This window comes from Halyomorpha halys, unplaced genomic scaffold (assembly GCF_000696795.3).
Source record: "Halyomorpha halys isolate HHAL.00 unplaced genomic scaffold, Hhal_1.1 Scaffold51.1, whole genome shotgun sequence".
Taxonomy (NCBI): domain Eukaryota; kingdom Metazoa; phylum Arthropoda; class Insecta; order Hemiptera; family Pentatomidae; genus Halyomorpha; species Halyomorpha halys.
Window position 1 is genome coordinate 1,647,536 of NW_027108122.1, and position 13,558 is coordinate 1,661,093.

At 34.4% G+C, this 13,558-nt stretch overlaps 1 protein-coding gene across 1 annotated transcript; it reads left to right on the forward strand.

The window, feature by feature from the left end:
• Nucleotides 1-5,759: 5,759 nt before the first annotated feature.
• LOC136795555 (histone-lysine N-methyltransferase SETMAR-like) lies at nucleotides 5,760-8,545 on the forward strand. Its single transcript, XM_067046499.1, has 2 exons — nucleotides 5,760-6,693; nucleotides 8,250-8,545. Exons 1-2 carry the CDS (start codon nucleotides 5,760-5,762, stop codon nucleotides 8,543-8,545), a joined length of 1,230 nt encoding a protein of 409 aa, XP_066902600.1.
• The last annotated feature ends 5,013 nt before the right edge of the window (nucleotides 8,546-13,558 follow it).

The window sequence follows — 13,558 nt, forward strand, 5'->3', positions numbered from 1 at the left end:
TTAAAATGAATATAATACAATGGAACTTAAATGGTTTATTTTATCGTAGAAATGAATTATAGTACTTACTGAATTACTATAATTGCTCTGTAGCTTGCTTACAAGAAACAAATTTAAAACCTACTGAAATGTTTGAATTTCGGGGATATGCTATTAGGAGGAAATACTATTGCTTGCAGTGGGGTGTATATTGTAGTGGAAGAGAATATTCCATTTAATGACTTACATATTACCTCTAATTTGCAAGCAGTAGCAGTAAGAATTTTATCACAACCTCGCCTGTTCACATTGTGCTCTCTATACCTCCCTTCTGGCCGATTATTCAAGTTCAACAATTGAAGGACTAGGCACATTTCCCCCTCACCAGTAATTCTCGCTGGGGATTATAATTCTCATAATTTAATTTGGGGTAGTGACGACTTGGATGAGAGGGGTATACGAGTCGAGTCTTTCATAGATAATTGTAATTTGAACATTATAAACAATCCACTATATCGAACTCACCGCTGTAACTGATCTGGAAAACTTTCAGCAATAGATCTTACTATCATTAGCCCCCTGTCACAAGCCACGACTCAATGGTACACTTTAGATGATACACATGGCAGCGACCATATCCCCATAAATATTAAAACACTTGATAAAAGCCTCTCCTTCAGTAGAAACAACAGATGGCTCATTAAAAAAGCTTATTGGCCCCAATATCATGCGGCGGCTAAACTTTGGGATATAGATCTTTCCGATACTGACCCTGACCGCTTTATTCTACAATTAAATACTAGATTACTTGAGGCCCCCCAAACAGCGATCCCACACATTTTCTCATCTGCTAATGTAAATACTACCCACCCTCCTGTACCGTGGTGGTAAGATGAATGTGAAAAAGCAATAAATAACTGAAAGAAGGTACATAAAAAATTACTTCGCCTACCATCCTTCGAAAAACTAGAGTCATATAAAGCAACCAGAAAACATGCAAGATATGTGTAATAGAAAAAAAATTATCATGGCAGAACTTTCTAAGCAAGGTTAACTGTAACTCAGGATTTGTTTTCTGGCAGAGAGACAAATTATGGGTTCTGGCTATTTACCTCAAATACGTTGTCTGACAATTCATGACCACTATAAAACTGACCCTGAAATCTTAGCAAACACTATTGCGCAACATTTCTGTGATACCTCATCAACTGTAAATCACTCTACACGTTTCCTTAACATAACTTGTCCCATTCATTGCCCCCACCAGTAATTCTCGCTGAGGCGAAGCAAGCTATCGAATTAATACCACTCGTTATCGCTAATGATCCACTTGATCCACTAAACGTGTCCTTTTCTATGGACGAATTTCTATTTTCCATCAAATCTTTATATGGTATACCAGATGATCTCCATTCCATAACATTCTCCATTGGATAACAAGCATACCATAGATAGACTTTTTTGAGTTTCTACATCATTCTTTCTATTCTATTCTACATCATAATTTCCATACCATAAAATTTAATCAAATTTTACCTCAGGTCCCGATGTTGTAATAGTTTCACATTTCATACAGTTTTACATTTTTCATACAGCCCAATAGTTTTAAATTACAAATATAGCCTTTATTATTTAGGATATTAATGCAATAATGACCCGTACCTGGTTGATGCTTTAAATTATTATTATTAAAAAAAAAAAAAAAAAAATAAGAAACTAAACAATGTAATGCGATGGAGATCTGAAGATACATCCTCTTCGGCTGTGAGCAATTAATTCTTCTATAAATGTTTATCATTTGCAATAATCTAATGATTATAACCTTCAATATTAATAATCCTAATAATCATACATATCAAGAATGTGAGCATTTAGAATTATTAATCAATGCAATTAATTGAAGTAAAATATAACATTCGAGAATAAAACAATGTTTATAATATTAGGAATAACTGACATATTTAAGAAGGTGAGGACATAACTACATTAATCTCAAAACCCGGAATCCTATGAAGCTATTAAAACTTCGTGAATTTGAAATTCTTATTTTGAAGAGTGATATTTCAGTAGATTTCAATTTAATAAGGATGCGTTCACTCAGGAGAGGGGTAGTGGAGTTTTTATATTGTTTTTTTCAGTAGCCGAGTTCTTAACCCGGCAGGAGTGTCTGACTTTTTTATGCACTAAGAGGTGTCCTGTGAGAATTTATATGCCATTAAATCATGGTAGACGATTTGTATATTTTTTTTAATTATTGGTTGCGGTGATGACAAAAAGCTTTACGATTACTTTCAATGCAATTGGAAATTGTAGCTCTTCCATCAGGAGCTGAAGAATCCAGATTTCGTAAAAGATATAAGATCTTCTTGTCTCTATTCATGACTTAAAATAAGAAATTCAGGGTATCCTGGTAAGCAAAATACTCAAATAAGAAAAAAAAAGATGTCACGTTAAGAGTGTACTCCAGTGTCTAGGCCAGAGCAAAATTGAATTGAGTATAGCTAGGGAGGTAAAAGAGAAAGTAACATAAACAAGCGGCAATAACAACAGCAAAGGGTTAACGGAAGGTAGACAAAAGTACAAAAGCAGATGAAATACTAGAAAAATATAGACGTTAATTTCCCAGCATGAGCAAACTGCACAAGGTTAAAGGTCTCGCGGTTTTTTTTTTTGCCGGTTCGCTGTTTAGATGGCCGCCCAAACCAGCCTTCTCCACGCGTGTCTATATATTGGGCACTAGCTTTCCTGTTTTCTGCATGCATCTCTTTCGTATTTTTGTTTATTCTGTCTGGTTTTTGGCCTCCCATGAGGTCTCTTGTCAACTATCTGTATAGTAGCATAGTATAGTATAGTAGTACTATCAGTATAGCATTTATTATTGTGTTGAGGCGTCCTGATGGATTGCTTTGAGCCACATGTTCTGTCCATTTTAACCTCCCTGCCTTCATATCATGTGATGTTTACGGACCAGTCTCTGCAAGCAGTTCACTGTTAGTTCTACTCTTCCATGTATTAAGTTTCTGATCCCAGATATCAATATGCAGTCCATTATACAAAGCCGGGGCCATTACCATGTTATGACAGTCCGATGTTCCAAAGCTTGTTTGTGAAAAATTCTTTTTTACGGGATAGGGTTAGCCTAGGATTAGCTAGGATTAGCCCTATGCAAAACCCCAAGCCGGAGGACCAACCATGAGCTATGTGTAAGGCACAAGGGGTCGCTCACCTCCCCATGTTTTCCCCATTTAATGGTACCCACTTTATGATTTTGGGTGGATCCCAGGAGGGCTATGGAACTCACCGGGCTGAATGCACAAGTAACAGAATCTAATAACAGAACCTACCTTCCGTTAACCCTTTGCTGTTGTTATTGCCGCTTGTTTATGTTACTTCCTCTTTTACCTCCCTAGCTATACTCAATTCAATTTTGCTCTGGCCTAGACACTGGAGTACACTCTTAACGTGACATCTTTTTTTTTCTTATTTGAGTATTTTGCTTACCAGGATACCCTGAATTTCTTATTTTAAGTCATGAATAGAGACAAGAAGATCTTATATCTTTTACGAAATCTGGATTCTTCAGCTCCTGATGGAAGAGCTACAATTTCCAATTGCATTGAAAGTAATCGTAAAGCTTTTTGTCATCACCGCAACCAATAATTAAAAAAAATATACAAATCGTCTACCATGATTTAATGGCATATAAATTCTCACAGGACACCTCTTAGTGCATAAAAAAGTCAGACACTCCTGCCGGGTTAAGAACTCGGCTACTGAAAAAAACAATATTGAACTAATAATCAAGAGTCGTATGGAAAAGTATGGTTAAGGATGAGGACGGATCATATAAAGAGGTGGGGCTTAAGCTAAAGCAAGAAGGAGATAACCAAAGCACCTTCAGGAGCAGTATAGATAAATATGGGAGAGGGGTGCCCTCGTGATTGCAGCTCGTGACAGTCGTGAGCTGTTATAATTAACCACAGCCTCCTCGACCAACCATTGTTTACATAGCCGTCGGATCCTCCTCATTTTTATACCTCCTTATCTTCCATTGTATTCAATTTTCGTCCATGTTCTGTTACAGAAAACATCATTTTGCTTCACGTTTACACTATCCAAAAAATGTTGCTGTCCAATGAGTATCTTATTTATGTATCCGTAGCTGTTCATAAGCTCTTAAGATCATTTTCAGCCTAATAAACTGGTTTTAAAAATACGACTTAAAGAAAAAGAACTCTTACACAGCATCATATCTGCTATACGCGTTATTGGAGAAAATGGGATTCGTTCAAGTATCATTGCAACTATGATAAATTTTATAAACCACATATATTTCCAAAGAATTAACCTTAGTCGTATCCCTAGATAGTGATTTAGAAAAAAATAGATCTTATAACGTATAACTTAATCAACGATTTAGCCTTTAATATAATATCCTGATTGAAGTGTAAGTATGCGGTTGCTCGCTTTTTACCAAAATTGAACCTTCTCGATATCAGAAAAGTAAAACCTCAATACTTACTGTATTATGTGAAACCTGGGACCAAGCTAGAATTTATGGATAATGGTGTTAATTACTACTTATTTTGGGGACCGTCTTGATGCTGCAGTGGTTAGTGTTTTTGAACCAAAAATACATTGTGTCCCCAAGGCCTTTTCTCGAAAGAATTATGTCAGAATTGGAACCAATTCAAAGCTGGTTAACCTGAAACTGAAAAAATAGGAAAAACAAGTGCCTCGGAATATCGTACTCCCAAGCCTTATTGCAATTCAGTGATAATTATCATCAAAAGACAGATTCCTTCCTCTATGCAATCTAATCCTTTGATAAGTACCTCCCATGGTACCGAAATTATTTCACCTCACGATTCATGGTCTAAACTAGTTGTTCCCGAAGTGGGCGCTGCCGCCCCCTAGTGGGTGCTGCAACGATTCAGGGGGCGGTGATGGCCACTGGAGCATTACTGAATAACTATAAGTTGCCACGGTCAACATTGTTATTGCTGACGAAAATAGAGCCGAGGATTACTAAATTGGCAGCAGCACACCAGGTTTGTTCTTCTCATGAAGATGATTTCAAATGTTTTAACTTTTTTGTATTACTTTATTGTATATATTGTTCAATAAATAGTTTCATAATTTCAATATTTCTAATTTACACCTTTCTTTGCTACATTTTTCGAAAATGGTAGAAACATTAATATGTATATTTTTCCAATTAATTGCTATTAAAATAAAAAAAAAAAATAATTTCCAGGGGGTGCTAAGTAATATTTATCCTGGAAAGGGGGCGGTAGGACAAAAATGTTTGGGAACGACTGGTCTAAACCAAACCCTTTTATTTTTTTTTTTTAAAGATTTTTCTTTTGAACAAGACACTAAAAATTATTATTGCCGCAATTTTTTCCCTTGATACCAGCTTGATAATTCTTAGGGATCGACTGAATTTACTTTCCACATTTTTGGTATAGGCATGCTGCTGAGAGTTCCTGAGACAAGCAGTGTGGCAAGGAACTCATTATAAGCTCTCACAGTTGCCATGACAAATTATGCCACAGATTAATCAAGTGGGCAGGTATTTTAAGAATGAATGCTGAAATTACCAGGGCATTCAAAAAGTCCTGTCGTTTTTCGTTTGTTCGTTGTTTATTTTGATTCTAGAGTGTTTGCTAATTAATTCCGTTCAATACAACTTTTATCCATGTAAACACAAATGTTTATACTTTATGAATAGGAGGCTAAGGAGGATTAATTTAATGCAGTCACACTGTCTAGTTAAAATGATTCCAGTTGAAACTCAAATTCGGTCGATTTTGCTCTTTGAGTTTAAACTTGGCTCAAAAGCTGCCGAAACTGCTAGAAAAATATGCTCCGTGTTTGGGGAAGATGTGCTGTCTGAGCGGAAGGCACAATTTTGGTTTTCAAAATTTCGTGGAGCCGACGAGACACTAGAAGACGAGGCACGCTCAGGTCGACCAACTGTAGTTGATAAGGAGGACGTTCGAAGAGTAGTAGAGTTGGATCCGCGTCAAAGTTGTTCAGAGATAGCCTCTCAACTTAATATCTCAGCCACCACTGCCTGGAATTACCTTAAAGAACTGGGAAAAGTGAAAAAACTGGATAAATGGATTCCTCATAAGCTTTCAGATGCCAATATGCTTGTTCGCTTGACAACTGCATCTTCGTTAACTTCCCGCTTGAAAGTCGAACCCTTTTTGAATCGAATCATCACCTGTGATGAGAAATGGGTGTTGTACAACAACTTCAGACGATCATATCAGTGGTTGTCGGCAGATGAGAAACCTAAACAATTTCCAAAACCAGATCTCCATCCAAAGAAAGTTTTGCTCATTGTTTTCTGGACAGCCAAAGGTATAGTGCATTTTGAGATTCTGAATCAAGGGCAAACCATCACTGCAGAAGTATACTGCAATATACTGGACCATTGCCAATCCAAGCTTAAGACTTTTGATCCCTGCTTAGTCAACAGAAGAAGACCTTTGCTTCTTCAAGACAACGCTCGACCACACACCGCCAAATTGACCAGGGAAAAATTGACAGAAATAGGCTGGGAAGTTTTGCCTCACCCACCATATTCCCCTGACCTGTCACCCACTGATTATCACCTATTCAGAGATCTCGACAACAATCTGAGACAAAAATGTTTTCAAGACCGTGACAACCTAATTCACGAACTGACCACTTATTTTTGCAGTAAAAATCAACAGTTTTTTAAGGAAGGAATTTGGGCTTTACCATCTCTTTGGGAGAAGGTTACCGACTGTAACGGTAGATATTTTGATGAATAAAGGTGATTATTTGAAAATATTTATTTATTTATAATTTCCCCCAAAAAAACGACAGGACTTTTTGAATGACCTGGTAAATCTAACGTAAGATAGAATTTCTGCCAGGACAGTTCAGCTAATATTACAGATTAAAAAATCACCCAACCGCAATAGTCGATTGAAGGTAACAATGTTATAACTTTGACGTCACACCAAGCAAGATAACACTTAGTAGGCATGCTGATACAAAAATCAGAACGCATTAACATAACTTTTCTATTGATTAATCCATTTAATTTTGTTGTCAATTTTTAAAAACCTATGTTTAAACCCAACAAGAGGAGAAAACGGATAGGGGTACTTTTTATGGTGATTCTAGGTCGAAAAATATTAGGCAGAATTCTTCCTAATGTGAACAAGGAGTCGAGAAAAATATATTTGAATTCATTTTAGAAAATGCTTATATTATCGTTTTCCGGTATAGCTCTACATGATTGAATGGTTATTATACAGCAATCGATTTGATTTTCTCGAGTGGGATAAGAGAAAAAAAGATTTTTGATTGAATAAAAAAAGTTTAAATCTATAAACAATTACCAAAACCAAATGTTGGTTCCTATAAAGTAGATTAAACAAATTTTATTCAGAAAAATTCAAGTCAGAAACGTTTTTAACCTCTTTTTAAATTTTTGTATAAAAAAGTCCATTGAAACCCTTAAATAAGAATTTTCTTCTAAAACAAAAATTAGAAATTTTTGGGCTTATTTTCTTAAGGATGTCCAGAAGGATTTTTGAATTTTTTTCTGCCAGTGTCCTAGGTTAACTAGATATATTATAATCTCCTCACAATGTTTTTTAATTCCAACTTAATTACACCTGTTGACTTTATGTATCTCACAGCTCCCAATCTATATAAATATATTTTATATTTGATGTCTTTATATGGAAGAACAAATCGTTTCAAATAAAAGTTTTATTTTATATATTCGGTTCTAATTTGTTTACGAAGGTCCGGATTGTATTATTTCGTACAGTTTAAACGGTCTGAAACCCAAACTAAATTTCGTGTAGAATAATAATTGTGATTTTTTTATACATTTGAAGCCATTTAATATGAACGAAATTAAGTCACTCTTATTGTATAAAACAAATTAAATCGATTACTATATAACGACCAATAAATGCATACAGAGTAAAGCCGGCATACGATAATATAAAAAAAATAATTCTTTCAATTTACCAAATTAGTTTTGCCATTTATAGTCTTCGTAATGTGTTCCTTCCATACTTGCAGAACAAAATACCAACTGGTTATTATAAATGGAACCATGCCTTATAAATTCACCCGTACCTCACCTATCATTATTTTTTAATTACTTATTTCCGTATTATTACACTGATCACTAAGAAAGATTATTATTATTTTAACCGTTAGCTTTGATTGCAAATTAAAACCGAAAAGTTCTCTTTTTAACACCATAGTTAATTTTGCCGTAAGCAGTAAACATATTTCTGAAAAGAGTCCTGTCCGTTATTCTACTGGAGCTTTGTGGCAGTTCCGCAATGATCGAGACATGTTCTATCGGAATGCGGTCATAGATTTAGGCTTAGCATTGAGCCGAAGAGTTCATGTGTTCCACGTTAAGCTTTCTTCGTCCAAAGAGGTCATCCAAGAAGTACCATTCACACATTTTCAAGGACTTTCAACGGTGAGGTCGCGTATGATTATAGGCAACAACAAAGTGTCTTTGAAAGAGCTTGAGAGAAGAACATTATAAGGATTTATTTTTCATAAATATCCAGTTACCAAAAACAAAGGTAGAGTTTAGTTTGTTGAAAGTGTCTCATTGTCATTATTATATAGCAAAGACATCTTCAAATTTTGTCTATATTCCATAAACTTTGTAATTGACCAAGAAATAAAAAAATAATAATGATAACTCCTTCTCAAATTTTGAGGATTTATGTTTCAAGGTACGTAGAATACAAAAAAAAATACTGCCTGTGAGCTTTTGTACTTTTGAAACTACTGGGCCGAATTTTTTTTAGATTTGGCACCGAAGTTACTAGTCACTCAGCAATGATCTATGAATATTGGAACAAATAATAATTACAGAAGAGAGATAATAATAATTACAACATAGAATTCTGAAAGTTAGTAGGGGAGCGGGAGGGGGTACAAGAGAAGAAAGGACTTAGTGTAAGGTGATAGGGTTTCTGGGGCACTTCCGATCCTGCCACCTCCCAGGAAGGGAGGATGGAGTAACTGTCCGGAACAGTGGATTGATGGAAGCAAAGAGGCGGATCGATGTCGTTAGCCAAGTTTGCTAAACTTCAGGGTTTAAAAACGCCATCGAGAGATGCTACATACAAAAACGTTAGCTTTTAGGAGAATCATGAGATTCCATTATAATCTTTATTGATTAAAATAATACATTTATGAATAGTAAAGCATATTACATGTGTAAAATTAAAGTATTTACAAGAAATAATACATGTATCAATACGTAAGGTTTGTCTGATGATCGTAGTTTACGTCATAGCTAGTTAGGCCGCACCAGTTTGCACCGGATTCGGGATTTAAATCAATAGGACGTCGGAAAATTCGGAATACAGAAGTCAAAATACCAAATGTATTTTCCACCACAACCCTGGATCTAGAAAAACACTGATTAAATTTTCTTTTTGGAGAAGTGACACTATGTTCTCCAGGATAGGGCTTCATAACATGGGTGGATAGTGCAAAAGCGCCATCTGCTAAAAATACATAAGGCATTTGTATATTATTGATTGATCCATCAATAACGTTATTGACATTTGAAAAAACAGAAATGTTAAATATTGAGCTTGAGAAGCTCATAAATGAGAGTAATAATTTTTGAGTCTGAGGACAATTTTTTTTTTCCTACATGAGTGAAAAGCTTTCCTATTTTAATATAGGTAATGATAATGCAAAAAAATAAATAAATAAAAATGTATATTTCGTAATTTTATGTTTCTACATGTATAAAAAAACAAAAACATTCATACCCTGATTTCATCCTTCAATACTTCGTTTAAAGCTTTGCAGACTTAAGGAACAATTTATGATATTGACTGCACAGAAACTTTGAAGAGGTAATGTAAACTTTTATAGCTATCTCCTGAGGCTAAAAATCTTAAGGTAATGGCTAGCCGATATTTAGCAGGAATAGCATCCCTAAAATTCGTGTCTTTTTTAGATATCATGTGTAAAATTTTACCATGCAAAGTTTCAAAGTCCATGTATGTCATACGACAAAAATTATCAAATTCTCCTGATGGTTCATGGAGAAGTTCACTGAATTTTTGTTCAATAGCTTCTCTGTAAAAAAAAACAAATTGAGGAAATTATGATATAAAATTAATTAATAAGTTCATTAGATAATTAATAATTTTAATTTCATCAAATAAAAATTTAGTTACTATAATATAAAATATCATAAACTTAAGGAACATGGACCAACCAATGATTAACATTTAACTAAAAAAATTAACTGAGCTGATGATCATGAAAGTACAACTTTTTCATTTTTTGCAAGAAATGTAGTATTTTTGTAATTTACCAAAATTATATTATGTATGTTGTTTAAGTAAACGATATGCACTAAAATAACATATTTCTTAACTAAATACATCGTTTAATAACATTTATAAACAATTGAAATTCTTACAATAAATAAAAAATGACTTGCACCACTTTCAGTCCCACAGGCTGAAATAGTTAATACAATACGTTAACTTCAATAGCACAATACCCAATAGGTTAATTCTTTATACAGGAAGAAGAATAAACGTATTAGTATATCTTTACAATCTAATCTTTCATTGTATACATTTTACAAGATTATATATACAACAGCACAATTATGAAAGTTAAAATAAAAGATGAATTTAAAGCTTACCTGGTCCGATTTTTGTGAATTGTCATCCACCACCTTCTTTGTCGTATTTTACGTTTTCTTTCATTTTCTTTTTTTCTTTTGTAATAAAAATAATATAATCCCAGGGCAATGGCTGAAATCACTTGAACGTCCTCCATGTTTGGCTCTCTGAATAACACTGACATGTGGAAGGTCCGCTCTTTGTTTACCGAGCATTTGTACAAGCCTCCGATTCGTGGCGAGCGGCCAACATGTGAATCCACCTTTATTACAGTTTCAGCTGTAGCTACAGCAATGACCAACAGACAGCAGCAGGGTCGCAACTACATTTTTCACTATTTACGGAATTTGCAATCATTTGATGCAATTCCTATATGAATTTAGATGGTATGCATGATAATAGAGTTTCTTATAACATAGTAAGCAATTTGTAAGGAAATATCGCTTCATTTGGAGATCATAACAGCAAATGCTTAAATAAACAAGTAAAAATGAATAACGAGTTAAGTTATTGGAGATTTCATAAAAATTGTTTCATTTTATGAGCTTTCCAACAGTAATCTCGAAGACTTCTTGAGGCTGGGTGGTCTAAAAATATTAGACATCTACCACAATATGAGTACTTCATACTTTTTGGACAATCTAGATTACCCTCCCCCTCCCAAAAAAAATTTTTCTAAAATGGTTTAGTAAAGCAATAAAAGTGTTATTCGTAAAAATAATCTAATGGGAATCGTTTTGCTGAAAATGTTCCTCATTAGTTCACCCAGATAAGCTTGCAAAACTTTACCTTACGTGTTAATTATCAACTACTAACAATCACTTTTATCCCTGACATTATCTTCAATAGCTTGGTGATTAAAATAACTATCAATAATAATATTTTAAATGACATAAGTTAATTTTATTGCTGAATGGACAAGAGAGCATACGAAAGCCAATTAATTTAATGAATAAATATTTTAGCTCCAAATAGTTGGACTCAGCTTAGGATTCAAGTTTCTCCCAGCTCGAGGTATTTTTGAACTTTAAGTTCACGAACGACTAGTATATGGTCTCATTAGTTAGTTGTAACTTTTATTTCTAAGCCTGGTAGAGAGAGAAGAGAGAAGAGAGGGGCATATAGCACGTCCCCCAGAGCACCTCATTACACTCCAACTGCCAGTGAATGGCGACCAAATTTAAACTAGAGAGGAATGAATAATTCAAGAGTTGGCAAGAGGCATTCCTTCCTGTATGAATAGTTGATGTGAATAGTCTCTACGTGACACCTTTCTTCTTATCTTGGACCACCGCCTCCTGCGGCAGTGAGCATAACTGTCATCAGTCTCCAATGGTTTATGAGCAGTTTAAAATAGCGTCGTCTAACTCCATCTGCGATTGCCATAAGGAACTAAATGTATATTGCCAACATGCATTTAGTTCCTTATGTAGTCACTTTTCATCCAACATTTTATAAAAGGCTTGAGAAACTGTGATAATATAATTAGTATTTTTTTTTTTTATGTAGGAAATTATACCAAATGTGGTCCGATCAGAGGACAACATATATCGGTCATAAAATATAAAATATTTTGTAAATAACTATTTTCTTTTCTATATGAATAAATATTCATAAATTGGAGTATAATTTTGCACAATGAGAATAATGTAGACAACTATTTTGATATTTTCTTTCAATAAACAGATAACAAAAATAAAGTTATTTTGTTTTGATGAAGCATTATAGAACAACAATATGCATTGGCGTGCATGTTATTTATTTATAAGTGTACAAGTGGAAAGACAGGCACACATAATATCTATTGAAGAATGGTGTAAAAACTGGAGAATCAAAATAAATTCTGAAAAATCCCACCAGATCACCTTTACTCTCCGTCGTAAACCTCTGCCCTCCTGTCCTACAGTATCCTTTCTAGATACACCACTAACACCTGTTGAACAGATTCGATACTTAGGACTCCATCTTGACAAGAGACTTACTTGGAATCCACACACAAGACTGAAACGACAAGAAACTGCTCGTAGATTCCGATTGCTACAACACTTAGTATACACTACAATAATCAGACCAATTTGGACATATGGAATTGAGCTCTGGGGTTCCACCAAACCATCAAATTCTTCCCGCATCCAATCGTTACAATCCAAAATCCTACGTAAAATCCTTGATGCTCCTTATTACGTCACAAATAAACTCATTCATAAAGACCTTAACAGATATGCGTCTTTTTATTCCAAACTCCTTAACCACCCTAACCCATTAATTCTTAATCTTTCATCCTTAACAATCCCTGATAATCCTCCGAGGCGTCTGAAAAGAAGATGGCCACGGGACCTTCTAGTTTAAATTAATGTTTGAAGTACCACCAATGGGTGGTTCCTTCCCAAGATTTTCAAGTGTATATGAAACATACTACATATTTACCTGTTGTATTATTTTGTACAGTTGTAAATTACAATAAATAAATAAAAAAAAACAAAAAAAAAACAAGTGGAAAGTTCCTTGTTAAGGACGGTTTTAATAACCCTCTCTCTTTGTTTCAGAAACATTTCATTTTTAAACCACTTAGGCTTCGACATTTTTGATATTCAGCATTACAGCACACATATAGCTTAAGGAGAACCACCAATAATAATTTGAACTTCATACCCATTGTCGATTAATAAATCAGTGAATGGTATCAGTTCTTATTTCTGTCAAGATAAAGATAAAACGAGTTTCCATCTTTGCTAATACTAGACCGATTTGGATGATGTCTGTTTTGTTTTCTAGAAAATTAAATTACCTTTTAAATGAATGCGTATAACGTCCTAGGATGAATGTCCTGAATGAATGAAGTCCTAAAGAAAGGAAATGGAAACATCAACAAAGTAGGTTGCAGATAC

Excerpts from the sequence above, each read along its gene's own strand:
- LOC136795555 (XM_067046499.1), top strand. The coding sequence starts at position 5,760 with ATGATTCCAGTTGAAACTCAAATTCGGTCGATTTTGCTCTTTGAGTTT. Across the intron at positions 6,694-8,249 it reads ACTGACCACTTATTTTTGCA|TTAATTTTGCCGTAAGCAGT; the intron begins GTAAAAATCAAC and ends TTAACACCATAG.